Source organism: Dicentrarchus labrax, unplaced genomic scaffold (genome assembly GCF_905237075.1).
Source record: "Dicentrarchus labrax unplaced genomic scaffold, dlabrax2021, whole genome shotgun sequence".
Lineage (NCBI taxonomy): Eukaryota > Metazoa > Chordata > Actinopteri > Moronidae > Dicentrarchus > Dicentrarchus labrax.
In genome coordinates this window covers 31,467,467-31,494,056 of record NW_026136720.1, presented here as the reverse complement: position 1 = coordinate 31,494,056, position 26,590 = coordinate 31,467,467, and the positions used below count along the sequence as shown (strand labels likewise).

The following is a 26,590-nucleotide window of genomic DNA, read 5'->3' as shown; positions in this document are numbered from 1 at the left end:
CTCCTCTCCTCTGCCTACAGTCTTGTGGAGAAAAATGGTGGCACATATGGACGACATTGGCACACGGATTAGGAGAGGCTCACTGTGGAGGGCGAAGGTGTTCAGAGACAGAAAATATATCCTCTAGTTTACACCAATGATGTTCTCTATCTAGGGCCAGAATGCGTTTGGTAAGTTCCCATTGAATTGTTATAAAGGCTTTGAGGTCTGAAGTAATTGACAATATAGAAATATTATACTGCTACTACCAGAGGAATCCAGAGGGTGATCGGTGGGACTGACTGTACATTTATTCTAACATCAGCATTACATTCACATAGGTAGACCTTCAGCCTTGTGCTGTAGGGAGTCAATTTTAATTCATTAAGACCCAGGCACCATGTTTGATTTCAGGCATAGAGCTTTTAAATTCATATAATACTTAATTCAATGCATACACATATTTCCTCCTGGATAAGGCACACTTTCTTGCTTTAATCACTGTTAATAAATTAACTTAATTCATTTTTCATTATATTACCACTTTAATTTTGGAATTTTACCAGTCATATTCAATCATATCACAAATAAGAGTCCATAAAATAAAAATAGAGAACCTATGACATGAACACTGTAATGTTACTTGTGAATTTACTCTGTCGACACTGCGCTGCCAACAAGCCTCCCTGTCTTTGTTGGCCCACATGGTGAGATTAGTCTGTTAACTTTTTTTAAACTCCTCATATCCTGACATCAGTCTTCTTGGATCAAATAAGGAGCACGGGACTGCGCTGCTGAACACACCCCTGTTATGAGAACGCACAACCACAGATTAAGTTGACACCACTCAACTAACATCTTAATCACTGTCATAGTACAGTTGAACACCAGTGAAGGTAATCAGTTTGTCAACCCTGACTGTCCTTGATAACCCCGAGTTAAATCTGGGTAGATTCAACCCCCCTAATAGTGCAGCCCTCAGGTTTGTAACCAAGGTAGTTTCACTCTACATTAATATGATTGTGATTCTTATGCACCAATGTACAATGTATGTGAAAACTTAATTGCAATAAACCTGATTGTGATTGATTATTATGTTACTGTCCCCCTAAGGTGTCTCGTTCCTCCCACGCTCTCCCTCAGCACACAGAAAACGGTAGGAGTTGCACTCGTCATTTTTGTTTTTCTCCCTCCCTCTGAGATTCACTCCCCTGGAAGCTCCTAATTAAACTAAAGTTTGAACCCTTTGGTTCACAATTCACTGTTGTGTTGTGTTTACCACCTAACACTGTTGTGTAACACTTGGTTAACACACACTGGTAAACAAGAGTGGATTGAGGAGCTGCGACTTCAGCTAGACGTGCATGGACTGTTAACATCTCATATCCCGGTGAGTTAATGCTTGTAGTTCAATAGTTGTTACCTTAACATGCTAATACATTATTAAAGAGTGCATGCAGATCAACATTAGACATAAAGCCTGTACTTCTATCAAAACCTGCCGGGACAGTCCTGAAGAGGAGATTAGTGTGTGTTAGCGTGGTAATTGTGTGTTTTGTGCATCATGTGCAGTTGAACATGCTGTGTGTGATATGATCAGTAACCACTGGGCTGCAGGGTACCTAGATGATGTACAAGGTTTTGAGGCATAATTTCTCACAAAGCTAAACTTAATGTAAGTTGTGTATGGAGTCCTGCCAGTGACTGTGTTTTGAACTGTTAAATAAATAAGATGCAATCATGTACCTTAAGGTATGCTGTGAGTTATGTCTACAGTTGATATGAGTTACTGAAGAAATCATTGCAGAGCAGGAACTGTATTAAAGCAGATCTCTGTGAACATTAATGGACTTGTGATGAATAACTGTCCTGCACATTGAGTGTATGCTGTTTGTTTTATTTTCAGTCACCATCCGCCTACCGTCTTATCTGCTGTCATTCATCCACATCTCCATCCATGTTGCCGTCTGACTTTCATCCAGTCTCTGTCTCCACTCAACCAACATCACATCATCTGGGTTGGACATTCATGCATTTTATTTTATTTTTTGTTTCTATTTATTTTAATTTCAACATTCCAGTTCCATTGCGTACTTACAGAAACTTGTTGACAGGTAGTCTGGTTACTTGTAACACATTTACTTTCACTGTTTTCAACATAATCATAGTGACATTTGCATTGTGGGATACTGCAACCCCATGGAATACAATACATTTCCCTCATGCACAGTCAGTCTGTTGTTGTGTGCACTATTCGGGGTTGGAAGTTTCATGCCTAGTTTAGTAGTCTGGATAAGTAAGGTATTGTGGGAGTTTGAAGTTTGGCTTCCCACAATTAAATGAACGTGATGGTCTATGTTATTGACGTTTAAAATGTGCTCATAGAAAATTCTGCTGCACATCAAATCATGCACTTCCTAAACTAACAGCAGGTGATACTTTTATTCCCCAAAAGAATGCTGTATGAGGTTACTGCTAACGAAAACCGAACATTTCCTACTGCTGCAGCATCACAATAAAAGCATTTAACTGGCGAAACAGGAGTTGACTTTCATGTTGAGGTGAGGTAGTCATAGGAAGTGTTTGTCAGTTGGCTTCAACACTGGCCTCGGTCGTTCAACAAAAATGCATCTGCAAAACAAGACAACAATCATTTTCAGACTTTTTGGACAGCGGATCAGTTGTAAATATGTCAGGGAGTAATGGAAGAAGGAGCAGCCACAATTAGATGAAGAGCTGCACTCCTCCAACCTTTCAGCCAGGTAACCAAACTGTTCACAGACTCATGCCGTGTGCAGAATAATATCAGATCACGGTTGCTCACAGAATGAGGGCAGGCCAATTGTTGCCTGACTACTTTATAACAACCACAAAAGTATGCTGCCTCCAGTATGTTGGGACTATTTTGGCCATAATCATGCAGACAGACTGTTGATTTTATGTTTCTGTTTATGTACAATTTGATCAAATCTGTGAGCTGTAAGGTGTTGGTAGACATATTTTGGACAGAGCCAGGCTAGCTGTTTCCTCCTGCTTCCTTTCTTTATGCTAAGCTAGGCTAATCGGCTCCTGGCTCTAGCTTCATTAGAGCGGAATTGATCTTCTCATCCCCAAAATGTTGAAGTCCTGGTCGAGACAGAAACAAACTGAAAGATGCAACAAAAACAAGAAGTAGGAACAAGGAGGTTTGAGGAAAAAGACCAAAGAAATGGCTAGAGCAGATATTGATTTTTGATTTAACAGTGTTAAGACTGACAGGGAAAAATTGACCGATGAGTAGAGTGACTGACAGCTGCATTAGACAGTAGAGTGTCAAATCTTAACCCAGAGTGACCTCTCGTCCTCGCTGCCAGTAAGATATTTTTAAATCCTGGAAAAAACATCAATGAATCATCAAGTGAAATAGAAGATAACAGCAGACACATCAGCTTTCTGCCTAACTGGAACAGACACAGTGCCTACTTCACACATGGAAGTCATATTTAACAGGACTGTGAGTGACAAAGACTTTCATCACTTTCACTGATTAAAAAGCCAGTCTGGGACTTGTTGTGTTGTCTGATTCAATGGAAATGATGCACTGAACAGGCTCTTTCTCACTTGGGTTTCTATGCTTTAGAAAATAACAGGCAAATGCCATTCTACCACACAGCGCTTTGTATTATATTATCTTGTGTCATGCCGCCCCTCATGTGCTTTTGCACATGTCTTTTGCTGCGGGCACACAGGAAAAATATCAGCCTACACTGATTATGATGCGTTCCGATACTAAATATTTTTCAGATTTGCACAAGATGGAGGGAAATGAACACGTAGTTCTCCTGCATAATTGTGCTCATGTGATTTAGTGACTGATCTTTGCTCGAACTGTCCTTTTAACAGCCAAGAGTACAAAGTAATACCTGAAATATGATATTCATTGCCAGTCTGCAAGCTATTATGATCAATAAAGGAAGATGGGTTTTATATGGAAATGGAATCCCTGTCAGATTCTCCCCACATAGTCAAAAGGACTTTTCAGGTCCTGCTGACAACAAAGCCAATAAAGAAAAGAAAAGCTAGATGAGCTTTTCAGCAGCAAAATGTATTAGGACACATTTTCAGTTGGCTCTGTACTCCAGCATATTGGATTCAAAATTGAGCTATGATTATGAGGTTAAAGTTCTGGCCCTCAGCTTTAATTTGATGGTGTTTACAGCCACAGCAATGTATTTGCAAGTCACGAGGCATCATCCCTAAAACCTTTCCACTCCGTAAGATCTCTGCTGGTACACCCTGAAGACAGGAGGGCTGGAGGAGTGTGTGACATCAAATGCAACTGTGGGGAATATTACTGTGGACTGGTGAAACGACAAGAGACTGAATTAAAACTGGTCGATAATCAGTCAACATCAGCTGTCTATGAAGGCCATACCAAAACTGGTTACAGCCCCGACTGGGAAGGGGTCAAAGTTCATCAACCAGTGGACGGTTGACGAAAGATCAAAGAGAACATTCACATCCGACACCAGAGACAATCAGAAAAGACTGGGGTTGCCAGGTCCCACCCTATAGACACTTTTACTTTTTTAGTGCTTTTACAAAGAAAACTGTCCAAGAGATCCTCTAGAACCAGTTACTACTTGGTTTAATATTTGATTCTCAAATTCTTTGCAGTCAATGAGGTTGTGTACTGATTTGTGTACTGGTAGCTGGAGAGGGGCCAGTTCACCTCCTGGACACTGCCGAGGTAATCAATGAGCGAGGTACTGAACCCGTAAGTGTTCCTTCAGCACTGCTATGGAGCAGCCCTTCACTCCTCCAACTCTCTCTCCATATTTGCATGTCCATGAGCTGTGTGTGTGTGTGTGTGTGTGTGTGTGTGTGTGTGTGTGTGTGTGTGTGTGTGTGTGTGTGTGTGTGTGAGTTTCCCCATTGTGGATTAATAAAGTAAATCTTTCACTCACAAACACATTATCATGAGGTCATGTGAGGTCCAAACCTCCATGTTTGACTAGCATGTTTCGGCTCATTATCCTAAAATTAAGGAGACTAATGTATGAATAAAACTAGCTACAATTCTGTTCATCTGATTCAAAACTAAAGTTTCTTAAAGCTGAATGTCAGCACTTTAACCTTACAGTCAGTTTCATTTCAAATCCAATGTGCTGGTGTAGAGCCAACACAATACAAATGTGTTGCCATCTTATTGCTTTGTAACTATACTGTCTGTATGCTTTATAAGTAGTGAATGGTAATTAATCCAAATGACAAGTCTAACAATCAAATATTAATGGAGATGGAACAAAATGACCCTCTTTATATAGAAACCAGAGAAATGCCCTCACATTTGTACTCCATTCTAGTCACAGATCATTGAATACAGCCCACAGTCAGTGCTTTGGTAATCTTCCACATTTCATAGGAATAGCTGAGTTGACAACTCACTGAGACAAGTTGTTTCTCTTTTTATTAAAAAAAGATCACTGACTTCATTGCTTCTGTATTACTTTTATGCAAGTTGCTAAAACTCATTCCAAGTTGATTTCCCGCTGTATTAGATCCCAGTAATATTGAACTGGCAAAGAGCAGCATCAGATCTGCTCAACAGGTGTGATGATCCGTCATGATTAACAGAAGGTAATTCATTAAAAAGTGTCATAGACAGTAGAGATTAAATATAAATTAGGCTCGATCATCTGAGTCACAGCAAACACTTCATCATGTTGTTAGCTGTTGGTAGCTAGCCCCATGACTTCCAGTTAGTTTTGTATCAGACTCAGTGGCATGATATATTGTAATCAGCAGGTCGACTATGTGATGTGTCTCATTTTCATACCAAATGTTGCCCTGCATAAGCAATACATCACAGTACATTTCCTCAGAAGCTGACACATCATAAATTAAAAGTTCGCCTTTTTTGCTAGCATTGCTTATTAGCGCAGGGAAAAAAATGAAGGTAGGGAATGACGGAGCGGAGAGGAAGACAGGGAGGAGAGGAGGCGAGAGGTGGGAGCTTATTGCCTGTCAGATGCCCTGCAATAATTTGTAAGAGGCCTGCGCTTAGATCAAGCAGAATTAGCAATCATCATTCACCTTGAGATGTTTAGCCAGGAGCCTGCCAATTTAATGAACCTGGCCCAAAGCCAATGCTAATCCACTAAAGCACCTGCATTACAGTTCATCTTTAGAGTAGTGACTGTGAACATAAACCTCACCACCTAACAACTTTTAATTGTTGTTTCACAAATACATTTCCAGCTGCTTTACAATGATTGATTTCATATATGGGCCATAAAGTATTACAAGGTCAATTAAAGTCATTTAATAATTAAAATAATTAAATTAAATTGCTTCCCTCTTTTAAAGGTGCAATATTATAAAACTACACTCTTCGTGATAAGGTCTGTGTGTCTCCCAACCTAATTATAATACAATTTATTTACTCAGTGTTTTCCTATAATGTGTGTTGAGTGATTACAAGCAATTCCACCACACCCTAGTAGTGTCTACTGTAGCCATTTAGATGTTACTGGTTTAATTTCTCAGAATATCCACATTTATCAAGTGTCAGAAGGTTGTGAGGCTAAAGACTTTAGAAGAGAAGAGTTTGTGAAGGAGCTTTTGCTAAAAACTTTGAAAGTATCACCTGATCTGCATATTAAGATACAAAGACACCACCCAAATGCTCTACTATTGTGCGCTTTCTGGATTTCAATGTCAAAGAACACATGTTGGAGCTTGCACGAAGACAACAAGTTACATTTCAGGGGAAACTCTTTTGATTTACCACCCAGACCTGCAAAAGAGTAGGGGAAAGATGCATCAGGCCATTAAACAGCTGAAGGGAAAGGAGATATGCACCAAGTATCTCTAGCCGGAAAAACTCAGGATGACAGATTCAGGAGAGAAGCAGTTTGAAACCCTGGTGGATGCAATTCCAGCACTGAAAGACATGGGAATTAATACTGAAATCCATGTGTGAGAGAGAGAGAGAGAGAGAGAGACTACAGCGAGAACTGACTGAATAAATTAAAGTTTTTGAGTAACTGGCCCAACACTGCTGCTGGAAGTTCTATGTTCTCCCTTACATGTGAAAGGGGAACTGTTCAGATTGGTTTGTTATGTGTTTTCTTTTCCTTGACAAATGTTTTAAGCTCATATATTAGGGAAGAAACAAACGAGGACCAATATATCAAGATTGACAATATGACAGGCTTAAACTGTATTAATATAAATGGTCTTAACAATCCAATTAAGAGGAAAAAACTGTTCCGACAATTAAAGAAAATGCAATGTTCCATATCATTTATTCAAGAAACTCACTTATCAATAAGTGAGCACTGGAAAAAGGGAATGGGTGGACCACATAGGGAAAGAAGAGAGGAGTGGCTATATTATTGAATAAATCTGTCTGTTTTACCAAAGAGCATGAAGTTGAGGATAACCAGTGTAGATATGCCATGGTCCTATGCGTCAATTGGAGGAATAGATTGAACTTTTCTAAATAAATGCATCAAACGAGGAATTGCCCTAACTTTTTTAAACATATCACCTAACTTTTGGCTGACAATGCCAAATTAATTATTATGACTGTGTACTAAATGAAAAAATAGATAAAATCCCTGTAGATAGTGGACCCATTTCTAAAAAATCTAGATCACTGAACACAATTATATAAAAAATAAAAGGAATTTATGGATGTGTGGTGTTGTCACCCCAGGCAAAAATACTTTACTTTTAGGTCAGGAATCCATGGTAGTTATTCTCAGATATATCTCAAGTTAAATCCTGTAATATTGAACAAGTTACCATCTTAGATCATAGTCCTGTAATTCTGCAACTTCACTTTGGAACTAATAAGTCTTTTAAATATTGGCGGGTCAATGTAATAATGGGAGTGTTTCACCATCAATTTTATGGGCTGTAATGAGAGGTAAAATGATTTCAGTGTCAGCTGCATTAAAGCTGCAGTAGGTGACTTTTATAAACATGAACTGATTGTCATATTCTCAGAAACTTTCACTATATCATGACAGATAATCTGTGAAAAATTAATTCTGATTCATCTGGCTCGTTCTAACGATCATTTGTAAAAATCCACCGGGCCTGAACAAAAGCAACCAATCACAGTCAAGAAAGATGGAAAGAGGAGGAGAAAACTCTAGCAACCACTGACCATGACACAGCTATCTTTCTTTCTTGCAAATCGGGATTTAGGAGCACTACAACAAGGCAAAGGAACCTGAAAATTATATTAAAAAACCTAAAGAGTTTAGAGGAGTGAGAAAAGTCTTTTAAAAACTGTAGACAAAAAGTAGATGAATGTTGACATATAAAACAGAAGGGGCCATCAGGTTTACTTGTTGGACTTACAAGTTGGGTAGTTCATTCAGTGGTAATGCAACTCTAATGCCTTTTCTGCCTGTAAAACAAAGAGAGAATCAAACCCCTCTCTGTATGCAAACTTACACTAAAGTCCATACATTTTGTACTTGAGTAGAACTTGATTCTATTCTTTTACTATATCATAGCTTTATGGTTTACTAAGGAACTATTTTATTAACTGATAAACTGATGTTTATAGTTGATAAACCAAAGCCTGTCAGAACCTGTGCCTGTCAGGGTGTGTGACCTGTTTTTGTTCCATGTTTTCATTCACCTTTAACACAGGGAAGCAAAGTAAACAACTGGAAGAGGCTGGGCAGAGCTGAGCTGCACTTTAAAAACAAGTCACACAAGCCGCCCCTTCAGTTGACTCCAATCGATTCCACCATGTTTGCTTCAGCCATCCTGCTATGCCTCTGTGTTCTCTTCATCCTCCTTCAACTCACAACCCGAAGACCCAAGAACTTTCCACCGGGACCCCTTTTACTGCCAATAGTGGGGACCATTTTGCACCTGACCCTAGATAACCCCTTGGCGGACCTTGAAAGGGTAAGAACAAACACTGAAATGTTGCTCTTCCAGAATCTTAAAGGGATAGTTTGGGGTTTTTTGAAGTGGGGTTGTATGAGGTACTTAATCACAGTCAGTGTATTATCTACAGAATATAGCGCTCAGCACGCCCCCAGTTTGGTGAAGCAGACATTAATACCAGCACAGAAGCTATGCAATGCACTGCTGTGGGTGGAGCAGCAATAAAACTTATTTTAGCCACCTAAAATAAAACGTACTATCTTAAGAATATTTTCCTTGCCGTAAGACAGACCTTTCTAACCAAAACCTCAATTGTTTATATGGGGTTTAGTCTGGTGGCTTTGGAGTGATAGATATAACAGCTTCAGTTTCCAGTTGGAAAGGGCTATGTGACAGAAAGGCAAAATGATGAAAATATTCTGAATATATATACATTCATGTATAAATTGTATATGTTTTGTTGCTGCCCCAACCCACAGCAGTGCATTACTTATATTATGTGCTGCTACGCCTGCTTTCTATTACAAAGGTGGCGTGCTGACCTCTGTCTACCGTAGGTTATAGCCAACTAGTAGTACAGGTCATACACATTGGGTGTTTTATAACTTTGGACTTTAGACTTTGGCCCTAAGAGTAAATGTCTTTCTATAGCACTGTACATCAGACAATAACAGCACACAACAGCACACAGGAACACATTACAATGAAAACAGTACACACCCAGTTCAGTTCAGCGAAGCCTGTTAACTTCCACACAATGCAATGGATGACTTCAGGGTTATGTGATGAGATCTTCACTGCTAAAATCTCAATAGGATGTAGGATTTATAAATGTTTTTGTTTTTCAAACCTTTGAGCAATAGAAACAAAAAACATCCCAGAAATCCAGCTAAAGTCTCAATATTTCATCATCATTTTTATCACCATTGAACCCTGAGCATAGTCTTTTTATCTGAAGTTTAACTCATGTCAGCACAAGCTGGTCTGGCCCACACCCATCCCATCTGTCTTTTATGTATTTAACCTTATTTAAACAGGATGTCCCTTGAGATTAAAACCTCTCTTTTGAGGGAGACCTGGCCAAGATAACACACCATACAAGGTTACTACAAAAATATTATGAAATAGAGTATGTTAAAAAAACAAACAAGGGACAACAGATATATAGTACAAAAGCCAGATTAGCAGTCTCTTCAGTTACAGGTTTTTATCTTTTGAACTCTTCCAGGGAGTCAAAAACACTAAACTGTACTAAACCTAAGGTTGAAGGTTATTCCATGACCAGGTTGCAAAATAGGAGAAAGCTCTACCATGTTCTGAGAAAATCTGGGGTACCTGGTAGCACAGCCATCTAGTGGAGCTGTTGGTGAGTGATAGGAGATTACACAGGTATGAATGGAGTTTACCCAGTAGTGCTTTGTAAATAAAATATACCAATGCTGCTGTCTTCTTAGGCCTAATGAAGACTAGGAGACCAGATCATAAAGTTCACAGTAATGTTTACAGGGCAAAGAGTTGGATGTAAAACATAGAGAACTGTGATACACAGAGTCAAGGCAGCAAAGTGTGGAGGAGGCAGCATGCAAAAATAATGTCCCTATAGTCTAGAACAGTGGTTCTGAACCTGGGGGTCGCGTGATGATTTCTGGGGTCGCCAAATGGTGGTAGAGAATAAAATAACATTGTGGCAAGTATTTTGGAATGAGAGATAGGAAGCAGCTCTTAGAGATGTCATCCCTTTAATGACATTTAACACGGGACAAGAATGCAAAAACATTATAGACTATATATGCTGTTTTTATACACGTTAACAGGCCCAGTTACCACAATAATATAAGAATGTATTTCTATATATACGTGTATATAAAGTGTGCTTTACGGCCTTAGGCAGACATATTGACTGTGAAAGTGAACACAAACCAGTTCATCCAGGGGGGGCTGTGACTCTAAAAGGTTAAAAACCACTGGTCTAGAACACTTAAAAATGTAGCCAGTACAACCGTTTTCATGACTGTTAAATTAAGGCCTATTTCAAAAATAAAACCCCAGCCTAACCTTAAGTACTTGGATTTAGAACCAACTTTAGACCATACAGTGATGCCTGTTGCTGTTGAAAGGCTGCCTGGAGCTCATCAGCAGTCTGACTCAGAAGAGTTAACTGAGCAGACTGTTCATCATTATGCATCATCTGCATAAAGATGCACTTTAGCTGTATGTCCAAATGTCATCAAGCCAGTAGCTGCTGAAATAACAGATCACAACATGTAGTGTTTCTTAATGTTTGTATTATTGTGTGATACGTCTAGCTAAATTTCTCTCACTGACAAATGAGCAGGGGAAAAAAAATTAGCCAGCCAAATTCTGGTAAAATACACAAGTCGCTGGTAGATTTGTTTCCCAATTTTGCACCCTGCTGATGAGTCTGATATCGTCTGTTTTTGCCATGATGCAAGCAAAATGTCCCATGTGAGATATTTGAACTAAACTGAACTGAACTTAACTAAGTGGGCAAAATATGTTCTTGTGATTTCAGTGAATTGCCCCTTTAAAGAGAAATATCCATCTGAAATGGTGTGATATATATGTATTTCAAACACTGACATGTTTTCTCATTCTCTCCCAGCTGAGGAAGACCTATGGAAATGTCTACAGTTTGTTCTTCGGTTCCAGACCGGCTGTGATCGTCAATGGAGTGAAGGCCATGAAAGAGGCTTTAGTGACCAACGCCAAAGATTTTTCTGGACGACCCCAAGACCTGTTTATCAGCAAAGTCTCCAAGAATGGAGGTAGAACAGATATGACATGTGATAGGGTAGAGAATGCATTATCAAACTTACAAACTAAGTCTTATGTCAGTAATGTGTCTCTTTCTATGCATGTACTGTATATAGGCATTGGGTTGTTACCAGTATAACTATACATCTTTACGAATGCAAATACGGATACAACGGCAAAGGTCGTTTATGAGTTTACATAGAGGATATGTATGTTCACACAATAAAGCCCTTCAGTTTATCGGAAAAAGGGAGCTAGTGCCATAACTGATAATCGTCTCCCTTTAATCAAAACCATAACACCTAACTGTATTTCCTTAACCTTGCTGCTCTAGATGGTTTGATACACAGAACAATCTGGGAAGTCGTCATCGTAAACAGTTTGGAAAATAACAGAAAGGTTTTTTTCTGGAATACAAAACCTGGATTTCATCATTTTTATCATACGTTTTTTCCAGTCTAATTGATAAGAAGTGCCACTCTACTCTATGAAAGGGTCTCTCTGTATCACATGATAATTCAATATCTATTGAATGTAACAAATGAAGCAGTCTACATACACTGTCACCTGCTAGGCGTGACTTCATGAACCCAGCCCTTACCAACTCCATTATCAAAATAGGAAGGTAGTTTAGGGCACAATTTTGATTTGCCCAAATACAGTGGGTACTTGACATCATAGGAAAGATAATACTGAAACATATCTGGGACATCTAGGACCCCCCAATACACCTGGGAATAATGAATTTCTTTTAGGTTATCCTGGGCTTCTTCTTTCTCAGAAGATAACAAATGCAAAGGGAGAGGTTTAGAAGATACAGTATGACACCTAGGCAAACATCACTCTAACTCAAACAGAAGCAAAGGTAATGGCACCCATCTTTATGTCATTATAATGTATTATAGGGCCAGCAAGCCTAAAAATGTGATAGTGGAAATTAGATTAACCCCAAAGTGCTTCTTTAACTTTGTTTTCCAAAGAGGGTGCCAGATTAAAGGTAGGGATATAAAGAAGAATTGCCTGACTTTCATTTGAATTAATGTTGTACATGTAGGGTGCATGCCAAATAAAGGTGTGGAAGAATCTGGTCTGTTTATATTGAGAAGAATCCCTTACCCTCACATCTGGACACATGTTTAATTTAAAACCATAATCATGAAGATTTACACCATAGATGTAATTGCTGGCATGAATTGAGCACATTAATGATTTAGTGCCAAAAATTAAAAATATCAGATGGACAGGGCAGCCCTACCGGACCCCATGCTGAATTTAAAAGGGTCTGGAGACAAGATTATCAGTTCCAGCTAATGATTTTAAGACTGATCAGAAGCTTTTTCTGCTTCAAGTGATGCAGCAATGACTTGGAGAATTTCTAGTATTTGCTTTTGAATACAAAGAACAGCAATGATCACATCAGACTGATATTTTGAGACAATTGCAGGTGTGGTTCTGGCAGATTATGGCCCCAGATGGAAGGACCACCGTCGCTTTGCCCTGATGACCTTAAGGAACTTTGGTATGGGGAAGAATTCCATGGAGGACAGGATTCATGGAGAGCTAAAATACACCATTGATACACTGGAAAAAAGCATTGGTATGTCATCTGTCAATATATTAATAATATATTGTAAATTTATTTTAAAGAGGCCTCCCACCATGAGCTTGTGCTGCCACAATTTTCATTGTGCTATATTAAACCTGCAGTGCAGAACTTGTATCTCCCCCCTTTTGCAGTGAGGGTAATTACAAAAATACAAAACACATAACAGTCTGAAATCCACCACAGTGTGTTACACAGTCAGTGCTCAATACAAACACACAGTTCAACTAACAGTCTAACAGTGAATGAGTCGTAAATACTCACTTTGAGGCGACAACTTCTGTGACTGTGGAAGTGCCAAAAATTGCAGTTCCTCAAACATCCATTTGAGGCTGGCTCCAGAAACACATTAACCTCCATTAAAATGCCGAACTATACAGAAATAAATTGTACAGTGTGGTACAAAAAACATTTTTGAACTCTATAACTAATTTCCCAGTTCTTGACAACTGTACAGGGGTTGAGTGTTTATATAACTCACCCGTTTGAATTATATTAAGTCATGCATAATTAAGAGTGTTGCCGCTTTGAATGAGAGGTGGATGCCATCACAGTCAGCTGTTTTCAGTAACCAGGCTTCGCTCAGCCTCAGCTCCAGCTCTTTGCCTGTATTCTTTAGAAAGCTAAGGTTGATATCACAGAGACTACGTCTATGTTTGAGACATGCACCCCTTGGCCAACGAAAATAAACCCAACCTACGCTTCTTGTGTGTAATAGACAAGCTTAATGATTCTCCAACAACTCTGGAGTTACTTCCCCTGATCTGGCCAGTACACTGCTGTCAAGTTTGATGGTAGCTCTGTTAAGTAATTACAGGATGGAGTTGAACGGGTGAATTATGTAATACTGGCTTTTTGGCTTGTTGCCAGGGGTTGGCAAGCTAATTGCTCATCACTTTCAAGATGAACTAGGCTTCTTTCATTTGTGAGTAGCCTAGATGCGCCCTTTTGGGTTTAAAATGCTGGCATTAATATTGGTTCTTCAGTGCTGGTCCACCTCAGACTCCAGATTTAAAAACTCTGTTTACTTCAAAATGCAGAAAGATTTACCTGGCAGTGATTGGCTTAATCAGCATTGTGTTTGCCAAGGGCTTGAATGTAACAGACATTTATTTATCTGAAGTCCCACACCGCAGCTTTAATGTATAATGTTCCTTTTTTTTTATTCTTGTACAATGTTGTGTGATACTAAAGTCTACACTTTGTCTTTTACAGGCAAAAGCATGAGTCCTCAAGTTATGTTCCATAATGCGTCCTCCAACATCATCTGCCAGGTTCTGTTTGATAGACGCTACGAGTACAATGACGATTTCATCAAAGTGGTTATTCAGTGCTTCACTGAGAATGCCAAGTTAGTCAATGGACCCTGGGTTATGGTGAGTCAAAGCATGTTTCTGAGGTAACACCCCAAAGCTCGGGAATGTTTTTCACACACATGGTGGGGTGTAAGAAAGGCCAAAACTGGAAGAAAGGCAAGGTGGGGCTCGTTCACGTACGGTCAATTTCATGACTGGCATATATAAAGGAAAGGTGCGCAGGACCTGGCGTACAACTGGTTTTTATACACGTGGATATTTCTTTACTTACGTACTTTTCAAGTTTTGTGAGCATGCCTTCTTTCAGTATGAAAGCTGTGCAGTCTTTTATACATGAGGCCCCTGGAGTCTAAAGCCACACTCATGGCTCTGTGAGGCTGAACTTGGACACAGCAGTGCTAACTTAAGCTTGCTAACATGCTCACAATGACAATACTAATATGCAGAATCATCTTAGTTTAGTATGTTGGCATGCAAACGTTTGTTGATTGGCAGTGAACTAAAAGTACATTTGTGGCTGATGGTAATGCCATTACTTTTGTGGTTATTTGATAATGAATGACAAATTAACATTTTGACTTCCTAGTGGCACTAGATGAAAAGTCAGGATCGCCAAAGGTACGAGGTGGTGGACCAACCTACCGACAGACAAACCAGCCGGCATCCAGTTTTAGCTGTGCAGCTAGAATGTGTCTAATAAAATAAAATATCTAATAAAGTCATCCGTGTAGAGCAGTTAGTGCTAGGAAGCAGAATTTGCACGTTTGGGCTCAAATAAACTAATGATTTATCTTTTTTACAGCTGTATGACTCCTTTCCCTTGGTTCGTAACCTGCCGCTGCCCTTCAACAAGGCCATTAAGAATTATGAGGTATGTTCATTGGGCCAAGAGATTTACTCTAAATATGTATTATAAGTTATGAAAAAGGCCTGAATTTAACAAACAATATTAAATTGAGGACTAAACATACAAGAGAAAAGGAAAGATATGAACATCAATGTTACAATGGATTTTTTTCAACCTCACACAAATACACAATGACAACCAACACATATGCACTTCAACAGTGGAAAGAAAAAGTGGAAACATTTTGTGTTTGTGATTATTTGGCTAAATAATAATAATGTTGAGAGGGTGTGTATGTAAATTTTCCTTGCAGTATGCCAATCAGAAAAGGGTTTGCATTTGCGCTGCAGTCTTTAGTAATGCATTTATTGAAGCTGAAAAAAACAAGACACAAACTCAACCAATAAGTAAAAGAATAATAAACACACATTGTGGCCAAGCACCTAGGGTGGTTTAAATTTTTTATTAAGATATAAGAGCAGGGAACAACTAGTCCATGGTCAACCAGAGTGAGTCAGTAAAGTGACTGAAACAAAGTTCTTAAACTATGTTCATTATGTAGACCGAAAAGAAACAACTTCAATTTGGGACAATGGTTGTCTGGGGTAGTTCAAAGTAGAATTCGGGACAGTAATTTCAAGCCCTGAAAGTGAGGGGTTTACAGATCCACTTTTAAACCTCCCAACCTGCTCACAGACGCAGACACAGACTGTTTAACCAATACAACTATTCTTTATTAAGGATGTTCAAAAACATGTATTTACTAAAATCATACATCATGTTCCATCATTATTGTGATAGCTTCCATTTAGCCAACAAAATACACTTTATACGTTTTATGTAGTTCCTTCAAAGTCTAGGTCTATATATTATATGAGTCTAGACAGACATGGATGTAAACTGCAACTTTTCAGGGCATTGCTCCCTCTGGTACAATAATCTTAATAATGTCCTGTAGTGTGTGATGCACCATTATTTTTAAATCTGTGCATGTTTGAGAATAGAGAGTGTGTGAAGTTTCTCCTTATGTGCGTGATACAAACGGTTTTGAAAATCAGTAAGGATTTTAAAACTCTATGTTTTTCAGACTTGTCAGAATCTTGTGCATGGCTTGGTGGCCGAGCATAAGAAGACCAAAGTCACTGGAGAGCCTCGAGACTTTGTTGACTGCTATCTGGATGAAATAGGAAAGGTTTGTGTGTGTGTGTGTATGTATATTGGGGGTTAAGACAAGTCAGTACCAAATGCATGCTTGTGTATATTTAGTACATTGTTTAATACGTGTGTGTCTGCCCACCCATTCCTTCTTGGGCACAGGAATGATTGTGGAAGCATGGGGGTATGACTGAGCCAAGGGACAGGTTGAATATCATTGTGAACACATGCTCGAAAGCAATCCTGACATTTTGCTCAAAAGGAGTGATAGATGTGGAATGTGCCCCCTCCCATTATGTAACCTCTGCTCTGTTTGTGCTTGTTGGCAGCTGATGGCCTCAAACGAGAATAAAAGTTGTTGTGTTAGAGACACATAAGAACGACACAAGGAGGAGGGGTTGGGCTTACCATCTGTCATAGTTCTTAGACCTGGTTACATGCCTCTGGGATTGCCCTCCTAGAATTGTTGTCCCTTTTTGCCTCCCTTACTACTATCCATTGTATGCTGCTGCTTTGAAATTGTTCATTCTGCCAGACAGCAACCCTAATTTGTGGGCTGCAGTGTGAGTTTCTGGCACCCCAGAGGATTCTGGTAGTCCATTGTTTCTGGATGGGTACTGTAGTTTTGGGCATAGTTGCTCAGGACATGAGCGTAGAACGGGAGGAAGTGGACATCTGTGTTCAAACACCGTCAAAGTGGATGAACAATGTTTCTTTAACTTTTTATGTGAAGATGAAAACCATATTATCTTCAGTCTTTGCTGCTGTTTATTCCCCCAGACGCAAATTCAAAAGATAGACTGCTAAATTATTGCCTGTGTATGTATGTATATAAGTATATAAATCTCTTCTATATTGTTTGTGTAGTATTAAGGGACTGCAAACTTTCATTTTGTTGTACAAGGTTGTTACATTAGGTTATATATTATAAATAATAATATATAATGATATTATTTATCATTATGTGTTGTATAATGATGACAGACCCAGTGAATCCACTGATGTCCTCGACATTGATGGTGTGTCCTGTAACATGCTCCAGATTGCGTCATGTAGTGCAGAGTGCTTGGCAGCCTCTGATTGATCTGTCCATTTCCTGACCTAACGTGTTGCTGGAGGCATTTGCCATAGTTTTTTTTTACCTCAACATGATGGCTGCGTGGTTTCTCTTCCCAAAACAGGGCACCGATTCTATAGTTGTTTTTGGATGACATAGCAGTGATCCAGAGGGTTTATTCCTCTTGTGGCACTTGTTGATGGAAGCAGAGATGGGGATTCAAGTTTGAGACTTGGACACAAGTCCTGTATCATAGTGTTTGTCTTAAAACAATTATTCTCCTCTTTTTAGAGATCCGATGATGGTTCTTCATTTTCAGAAGAACAGCTGATTAGGTACCTTCTAGATCTTCACTTTGCTGGGACTGACACGACCTCCAACACCCTGCTTACTGCTTTCCTCTACCTTACGACCAAGCCACACATACAAGGTATGCATGCACATGTAAATATGGGTTATTACTTTTCTGTCATTGGCATCTACCATCGTCTTCCTATCTAAAATTTGTATCCACACATCCATCAGTTTTCCATGCCCGAGAATTCTATTTTTTTAAAAGGAAGAAATGTCAAAACGTTTGCTGTGAAAAAGGCCTGTCGTTGACAAGACCCATAGGAATACCCCAACGCCAACTAGGAATACACCTCACTTTTTTACTGAGGATAGTATAATTCAGCAACAGGTACCCTGGTATTCCTGCAGTAAAGGCATATTTTAGCACCCTCTGCCATAGTGGTTATTTCCCCTGTCTGTGTGTTTGTGTGGTGTGGACGTGGTCTCCCTTCCTCGCTTTCATTATACTGCACGCCTGCCTGCAATCGGCTCATCTACCTGCAGCTTATAAACCCAAGCTTTCCTCCCACTCATCGCCAGACTGTGGGTTCTGCCACCGTGGTAGCAAGTCTCAGGCTCAGTTGGTATTTGGATCATGGAGATTTTCCTGTGTTCCAGCTACTTGCATTAATGCTTTGTTGTCTTCTGTGACTTGGGATCCAGGCCTGCCTGCTAACCCACTGTCCCTTGCTTCCTCTTTTGGCCACATTGTCATTCCATTCTCTATTCCTCTCTTCCACCTGCTGTCACCAGCCATCCCATTTTATTGGAGTACCTCACAGTAAATCTGTTATTCATCTGCCTCCTAGTCTGTGTTCTGCACTTGGGTCCACATTTGAACTAAACCTACCAATCCATCATTCAATTAATGTTCTTTACACCATTCCACCTATTGTTTCAGTTCCCTTACCTTATTTACTTTATTTACTTACTAAAAAACACATCAGTTGTTATGCCTGGAGAACTCACAGGAAAGAGGACCCAAACGCAAGAGAGGCAGAAGCAGGATAAATGTTTAAGAATCAGACTTTACTAGCCAAACAAATAGGTTCAGTACACTGGAGGTCAGTCCACACAAGCAAATAAATCCAATTGGGGAAAAAGGCTAAGGCAGAAATCCCAAAACCATGGAAAACACAGGACTCTGGAAGCTGGAAGTGGGTGCAACAAAGAACTAGCGCAGGGGGAATGAAACACGGGCAATATATACTGAGGGAAGCTAACAAGACACAGGTGAAGGTAATTAGGGTGGGGCAAACAATCAGACTGGAGGGGAAACAGACAAAGACAGGAAGTAACACATGAAAAACTGACCACCAATTCAATTCAATTCAATTCAATTCAATTTTATTTGTATAGCGCCAATTCATAACAGAAGTTATCTCAGGACACTTTTCAAATAGAGCAGGTCTAGACGAACTCTTTAACATTAATTACAGAGACAACAGTACCACCAGAGCAAGCACTTGGCACAAGGGCAAGGAAAAACGCCGTTAAAGGCAGAAACCAGGACAGATCGGCTCTAGGTGGTGGTGTCTGTCTGACCAGTTGGGGGAGAGAGAGAGAGAGAGAGAGAGAGAGAGAGAGAGAGAGAGAGAGGACAGACAGACAGACAGGTGCACAGCAACAACAGTATTGGCAATGGCAGTCAAGCAGGACCATGGCAGGAGGCTCCACCAGGATCCATGAGAACCTGCGAGACGAGAAAGCACAAGAACTCCGGGGAAGAAGTGGAGTTAGTAACATGCATTAAAGGGACATGAATAGTGCAGAAAGAGAGAGGAAGAGATAGCTCAGTGCACCATGGGAAATCCCCGATAGTCTAGGCCTATAGCAGCATAACTAAGGGATGGTTCAGGACTCATCTGATCCAGCCCTAACTATAAGCTTTATCAAAGAGGAATGTCTTAAGCCTACTCTTGAAAGTGGTGAGGGTGTCTGCCTCCCGAACCACAACTGGAAGCCGGTTCCACAGGAGAGGAGCTTGGTAACTGAAGGCTCTGGCTCCTGTTCTACTTTTAGAGACTATAGGAACCACAAGTAGCCCAGCATTCAGAGAACGTAGTGTTCTAGTGGGGTAATAGGGTACTATGAGCTCTTTAAGATATGAAGGGGCCTGACCATGAAGAGCTTTATAGGTGAGGAGGAGTATTTTAAATTCAATTCTACATTTTATAGGGAGCCAATGCAGAGTAGCTAGTACAGGAGAGATGTGATCTCTTTTTCTAGTTCCTGTCAGTACTCGTGCTGCAGCGTTCTGAATTAATTGGAGCGTTTTAATGGACTTATTGGGGCAACCTGATAATAAAGAGTTGCAGTAATCCAGCCTTGAAGTAACAAATGCATGGATTAGTTTTTCTGCATCTGTCTGTGATAGTATGTGTCTAATTTTTCTAATATTACGTAAATGAAAGAAGGCAGTCCTAGAGGTCTGCTTTATGTGGGAGTTAAATGACAAATCCTGATCAAAGAGAACTCCAAGATTCCTGACAGTGGTGCTAGAGGCCAAGTTAATGCCATCTAGAGTGACTATATCTTTAGACAATGAGTCTCTAAGGTTTTGGGGCCAAGAACAAGAATTTCGTTTTTTCTGAGTTTAACATCAGAAAATTGCAGGTCATCCAGGATTTTATGTCCTTAAGACATGTTTGTAATTTAGATAATTGATTAATTTCATTGGGTTTGATTGATAGATATAACTGCGTATCATCTGCATAACAGTGAAAGTTAATGGAGTGATTCCTAATAATGTTGCCTAAAGGGAGCATATATAAAGTAAATAGTATTGGTCCAAGTACAGAACCTTGTGGAACTCCATGACTAACTTTAGTATTTATGGAGGATTCATCGTTAACATGTACAAACTGAGTACGATCTGATAAGTATGACTTAAACCAGGTTAGGGCAGTTCCTTTAATGCCAATTTGATGCTCAAGTCTCTGTAAAGAATATCATGGTCAATGGTGTCAAATGCAGCACTAAGATCTAATAATACAAGTACAGAGACAAGTCCATTGTCAGAAGCAGTCAGAAGGTCATTATTAACTTTAACCAGAGCTGTCTCTGTGCTATGATGAACTCTAAATCCTGACTGAAAATCCTCAAATAAACTATTGTTATGTAGAAAGTCACACAACTCTTGGCGACTACTTTCTCCAGAATCTTAGAGAGGAACGGGAGGTTAGAAATCGGTCTATAGTTGGCTAAAACCCCTGGGTCAAGAGTAGACTTTTAAGAAGGGGTTTAATTACAGCTACTTTAAAGGACTGTGGTACATATCCTGATAATAAAGAAAGATTAATCATATCCAGTAAAGAAGTGCCAATTAAGGGAACAACTTCTTTAAGCAGCCTAGTTGGGATCGGGTCTAACAGACAGGTTGATGGCTTCGATGAAGAAATGATTGAAGTTAACTGATGAAGATGATAGCAGAAAAACAGTCTAAATATACATCTAAGTTTACATTGACAGAAGTCCCGAACTTGGAGAGCCACTGATAACTGTTGATGGCAGTTGGTGATTAATTTTTCTCTAATAGTAATAATTTTATTATAGAAGAAGCTCATGAAGTCATTGCTACTTAAGTTTATGGGGATATGTGGCTCGATAGAGCTGTGACTCTCTGTCAGCCTGGCTACAGTGCTGAAGAGGAACCTAGGGTTGTTCTTATTTTCTTCTATTAGTGCTGAGTAATAGGCTCCTCTGGCATTACGGAGGGCCTTTCTATAAATCTTAAGATCATCTTGCCAATTTGAGCGATATTCTGATAATTTGGAAGAGCGCCATTTCCTTTCAGATTTCCTAGCTATTTGCTTTAACTGGCGGGTTTGGTGGTTATACCAAGGTGCTAGTCTCCTATGTTTTAATAATTTCCTTTTATAGGAGCGATAGAGTCTAATGTTGATCGTAGTGAGCCTGTAGCACTATGACAAGATTATCAATTTCAGAGGGACTAAAGTTGTTATAGGACTCTGTTAAATTCAGACATGGCATTGAATTAAACACTGAAGGAATCTCCTCCTTAAATTTAGCTACAGCACTGTCAGATAGACATCTGCTGTAGGAAGTTTTGCCTAATGGCTTATAATCTAATAGTATGAATTCAAAAGTTACTAAATAATGGTCAGATAGGAAAGGATTATGTGGGAAGACTATTAAATGTTCAATATCAATGCCATATGATAAAACAAGGTCAAGAGTGTGATTAAAACAATGAGTTGGTTTATTTACACTCTGACAGAAGCCAATTGAGTCTATTAATGATATAAATGCATTACTAAGGCTGTCATTGTCAACATCCACATGAATATTAAAATCACCTACAATAATTACTTTATCTGATTTAAGGACTAAGCTTGATAGAAACTCTGAAAATTCAGATATAAAGTCAGAGTACGGTCCAGGAGCGCGGTACACTATAACAAATAGAACTGGCTGCAGTGTTTTCCAGTTTGGGTGAGAAAGACTAAGAACAAGGCTTTCAAATGAATTATAATTTAGTTTAGGTTTAGGGTCCATTAAAACGCTCGAATCATATATAGCTGCTACTCCACCTCCTCGGCCTGTGCCTCGAGGAATGTGAGTATTAATATGACTGGGGGTGATTCATTTAGGCTAACATACTCCTGTGGGACAACCAGGTCTCAGTAAGACAAAGTAAATCAATATCATAATCTGATATTAATTCATTCACTAGAACAGCTTTAGAGGACAGAGACCTATATTTAACAGCCCACATTTCATTCTCTTATTTTGTGCTACTGAGGAGTTGGTTTTAATTTTTATTAGATTTTTATGTTGAACTCCTCTTGTTTTTATTTCTTTAAATAGTTTAGGTGGTCGGGGGACAGACACAGTCTCTATGGGGTTTTGGGTGGGTGACTGTTCTAAAGAAACGCAGAGAAGTGTGTAAGACAGCAGCTCTGCCAAGATAAAACCAAGATAAAACAACACTAATATTTATGACAGACCTGACATCTGTATGATGAAAATATGTCAAAAGGCAAATTTTCAGGCAGGTTGATGTTTCCCACCAAGGATTTAGTATTCCATCTCTTCCTGTAATTTAGACCTTACAGTGGACACAGTGGAAAAAAACATACTTAATACATTAATGAAGGGTCAGCAGGTAATGGTAATTCACACCATCTATTATTCCACCATTTACCTCATTACACACAGGTTGTGATGGAGAGAGTACTAGAGTAGTTTACTCAAGTAAGAGTACATGGAGCTCTGTCCTTCCTCAGCTGAAGACACATCAGCAGCTTCTCCTTTGCTGCAGCTGCTGATTTGACTCCTTTCTGTTGCTCTGTTTTCACACAGTTTATCATTTCATCTGACTTTTGTTTTTTTCTTTGTTACGGAAGCAATGTGATGTGAGCAGTATCCTTTTCCTCTCTCCCCCCCCTCCCCTCTCTGCACTATTTCTCAGAGCGCTGTCAAGAGGAGATAGACAGGGTGTTAGAAGGGAAGGATCAGGCCAGTTTTGAAGACAGACATCAGATGCATTACATGCAGGTAAGGTATAATACAGGTTTCTCATAATAATTTCACTTTCATTCACATGCATCTGTAAGTACCATATTTCTTAGAGCGTAACAGACGTTTGTTAAAGGTAGGCAACCATACACCAAAGTGTAAAAGTCAAACAGTAAATCTAGTGAAAGAATCAATTTACAATCTGCTTGGGCTACAAGCCCTCTAATATACACAGAGCAGATTATAGAGCATAAACAAATGCTCTAAAATTTGGAGATCAATTGTAATCACTGCTTTTAAAAAACATTTATCATGGTCTCTTTTTGCCTGGTTGTCAGCATATTGCCGGCAGCTTCCCATATTGCAGGTTTGATCTGCTATTTTGTGGCTGAGCTTCTGAGAGTGCATTATTTTTCTTCTGCCCTAAATCAGATTAGGTTTTGCAACATGTTGTTTAAATCTCTCTTCATCCAGGCTGTGATCCATGAAGTTCAGAGGGTAGCCAACACTGTTCCGCTCAGCGTCTTCCACTGTACGACTCAAGACACAGAGCTAATGGGATATTCCATTCCCAAAGTAAGAAGCAACTGGTTTTAAATCTTTTTTCTCAGTATAGTAAAGTGTCACAGTGATGTAAATAGTTTTATGTTACCATAATCGGTTTTGTAGCAGTGTTGCAAGTGGAGGAAATGTAAGCTAACCTCTGCAGGGAACAGAGTTGAACGTGTCTTTTCTGCAAACCCTATTCACATTCAATGATTTGGTTGATTTCACCGACTGTAAAAATTGTTAAATGAAGGCAACATACTTTTCAAACAGATTCAGTCTGTACTATATCACTATTAAGTAATGGCACAAACATGACCTTTACTTGGGTAGCATAAGTAAATCTTAACCTATTAAAATTGTTTCCTGCCTTCCTTTATGCCCTTTCTTTTTTGCCTCATTTTCTCCTCAGGGTACGCTGATCATCCCTAACTTGACCTCTTTACTGAGTGAGGAGGGACAATGGAAATACCCTCATGAATTCAACCCTGAGAACTTCCTCAATGAGCAGGGAGAGTTTGTTAAACCAGAGGCCTTCATGCCTTTCTCCACAGGTATGAGAGCATACAAAACTAACAGGATGAACTCATTGTATCACACCTGGTGCTGTAGATGACTTTGTGGTCTTCTCATGTCTCAGGTCCTCGTATGTGTCTCGGGGAGGGTCTGGCTCGTATGGAGCTCTTCCTCATCACGGTCACGCTGCTGAGGAAGTTTAAGTTCATCTGGCCTGAGGATGCAGGAGAGCCAGACTACACTCCAGTCTATGGGGTTACTCTGAGTCCCCATCCTTACCGCATGAAGGTCCAACCGAGGGCAACGCAGTAAGGCGGTCTGCAAACACAGCGGAGACAGTGGAGACTGACCCAGAATAAGCATCAATAAACAGCCATTAACTCCTGAGAACAAATACAATGACAACAATAGGATTCATGTAATCTTTTCTCATTAACATAACATAAATATAGGTTTTATTTTATTCAAATTAATTCTACTTAATGAGTTCAATCAACTCATTAAGTGTCAAAAGAAACATGATCAGCATATTAGTAGACTTCCCAGCATGCCTCGTTAAAACTCTCCTGAGACCCATCTTTTTATAGTTGATGGTGATAGGAACTTGCTGTGTGTCTCTGATACACTTATAAGTGATAAGTCATGGTTGTTTGTTTTCACAATAATGAAATTATTGCAGACCATAATGACGAGGCCATGGAGAAACAACATATTTTATTATTTAACCCATTCAAAACCCAATTATGTTCTAAACACCCAAAAATAAAATATGAATACACTGTACTGTGTTTTCTTTTTCTGTCCATTCCAATTGATCATAATAGATTAAAATATGCTTTATATTTTCTCTTTGCCTCATGGTCGGCTATGCTTGATGAAAAAGGGTGTGTGGCTCTACTGCAGTTCACTTTAGATGATGTGGATCACTGTGATTGGCTTTCAGACATTGGATCAAATAAGTTTGTGCATTTGGGCGGAGTCAGATGACAGTAATCATACATCTAGACATCCTATAAAGTTACGTCTATTGGAATGGACGGGGGATCTTTTGATTTCATTAAGTGGGTTCATATATTTATATACATTCATATATTACAGCTTACTCATATATTCAAATTACATTCATTATACTTATTGCTTACTCATGTATTCTATGACATGTTTTAGTCTGGTGTGTAACATTCTTTGTATAATAGTAAATTAGGGGTACTGTAATGGGATTTCAGTTATATGCATTCGCAGGTTAAAAAAAAGAAACTTAATATTACAATATATTATCAATCTTCCCATTTTCTTAATAGAATCTATATATTAAACACCACATAACAAACAAATAATAAAATAATAATAAATAATAAAATACATAAATACAGTACGATTGTATTACGGAGTGAAAGTGACAGATTTCAACTGCAGCTTAAAAAAGCAATGTTCTTAAAAATAACCATAGAGCAGACACAGCTCTGTCTCTGTGTCAGTGAAAACCATTTCTTGTTTTGTAAAAAAAAAACATCTACAGTATTTGTATTTTGGAGCCAACCATGCTTCATTGATAACCATGTGTCAAGGTAAAAAGCTTTGACCCATAGGTAAGATATTGTATGGATAGTTGATTATATGTACCAGATAAACTGTAAATGAACCCAAACAGTGAAGACAATAACTGCAAGACGAGTGATTTGGATGAATTTTGAGCAGATTATTGAATTATTCATCAGACATGAGTTTTCCTCATATGTTTAAGAACTCTTTATACAAGTCTGTATTATGTAGTTTAATATTTATAACAATCAGCTATACTATCTAAGCAAACAGTTTTATTGAACAGAAATGAATGAAAAGCAGAGATAAAGGCCTACAGCGCAAGTTTTCGTAGGCCTTGAAGCTTTGGCGACCCCTAGTGGGGGTCCTGCCCCGCAGATTGGGAACCACTGCCATAGACTGTATACAGCATTAACAGCATGTATTGTAAAACAAATAACGTGTGTTAAAGTTACAAAAGTGTGTCACTGTCTGTGGTGCTGACAAGATGTCATATCTATTAAAGAGCGTTCTTGAGTTGTAATTATTTACCTTCTGTCGAT

At 39.1% G+C, this 26,590-nt stretch overlaps 1 protein-coding gene across 1 annotated transcript; it reads left to right on the top strand.

Moving 5' to 3' along the window:
* Window positions 1–8,697: 8,697 nt before the first annotated feature.
* Window positions 8,698–26,571, top strand: LOC127353444 (cytochrome P450 2J6). Its single transcript, XM_051382694.1, has 11 exons — window positions 8,698–8,895; window positions 11,501–11,663; window positions 13,097–13,249; window positions 14,471–14,631; window positions 15,374–15,442; window positions 16,506–16,610; window positions 17,922–18,060; window positions 23,398–23,483; window positions 23,919–24,020; window positions 24,403–24,544; window positions 24,631–26,571. The coding sequence occupies exons 1-11, from the start codon at window positions 8,734–8,736 to the stop codon at window positions 24,816–24,818; spliced, it is 1,470 nt and encodes a 489-aa protein (XP_051238654.1). The 5' UTR covers window positions 8,698–8,733; the 3' UTR covers window positions 24,819–26,571.
* Window positions 26,572–26,590: the final 19 nt, after the last annotated feature.

What these genes read in the sequence shown, in the direction of transcription:
- LOC127353444 (XM_051382694.1), top strand. Translation starts at nt 8,734, where the DNA reads ATGTTTGCTTCAGCCATCCTGCTATGCCTCTGTGTTCTCTTCATCCTC. An exon ending in CAAAGTCTCCAAGAATGGAG is followed by an intron (nt 11,664 to 13,096) that starts GTAGAACAGATA and finishes AGACAATTGCAG; the next exon opens with GTGTGGTTCTGGCAGATTAT. An exon ending in AGGCCATTAAGAATTATGAG is followed by an intron (nt 15,443 to 16,505) that starts GTATGTTCATTG and finishes TATGTTTTTCAG; the next exon opens with ACTTGTCAGAATCTTGTGCA.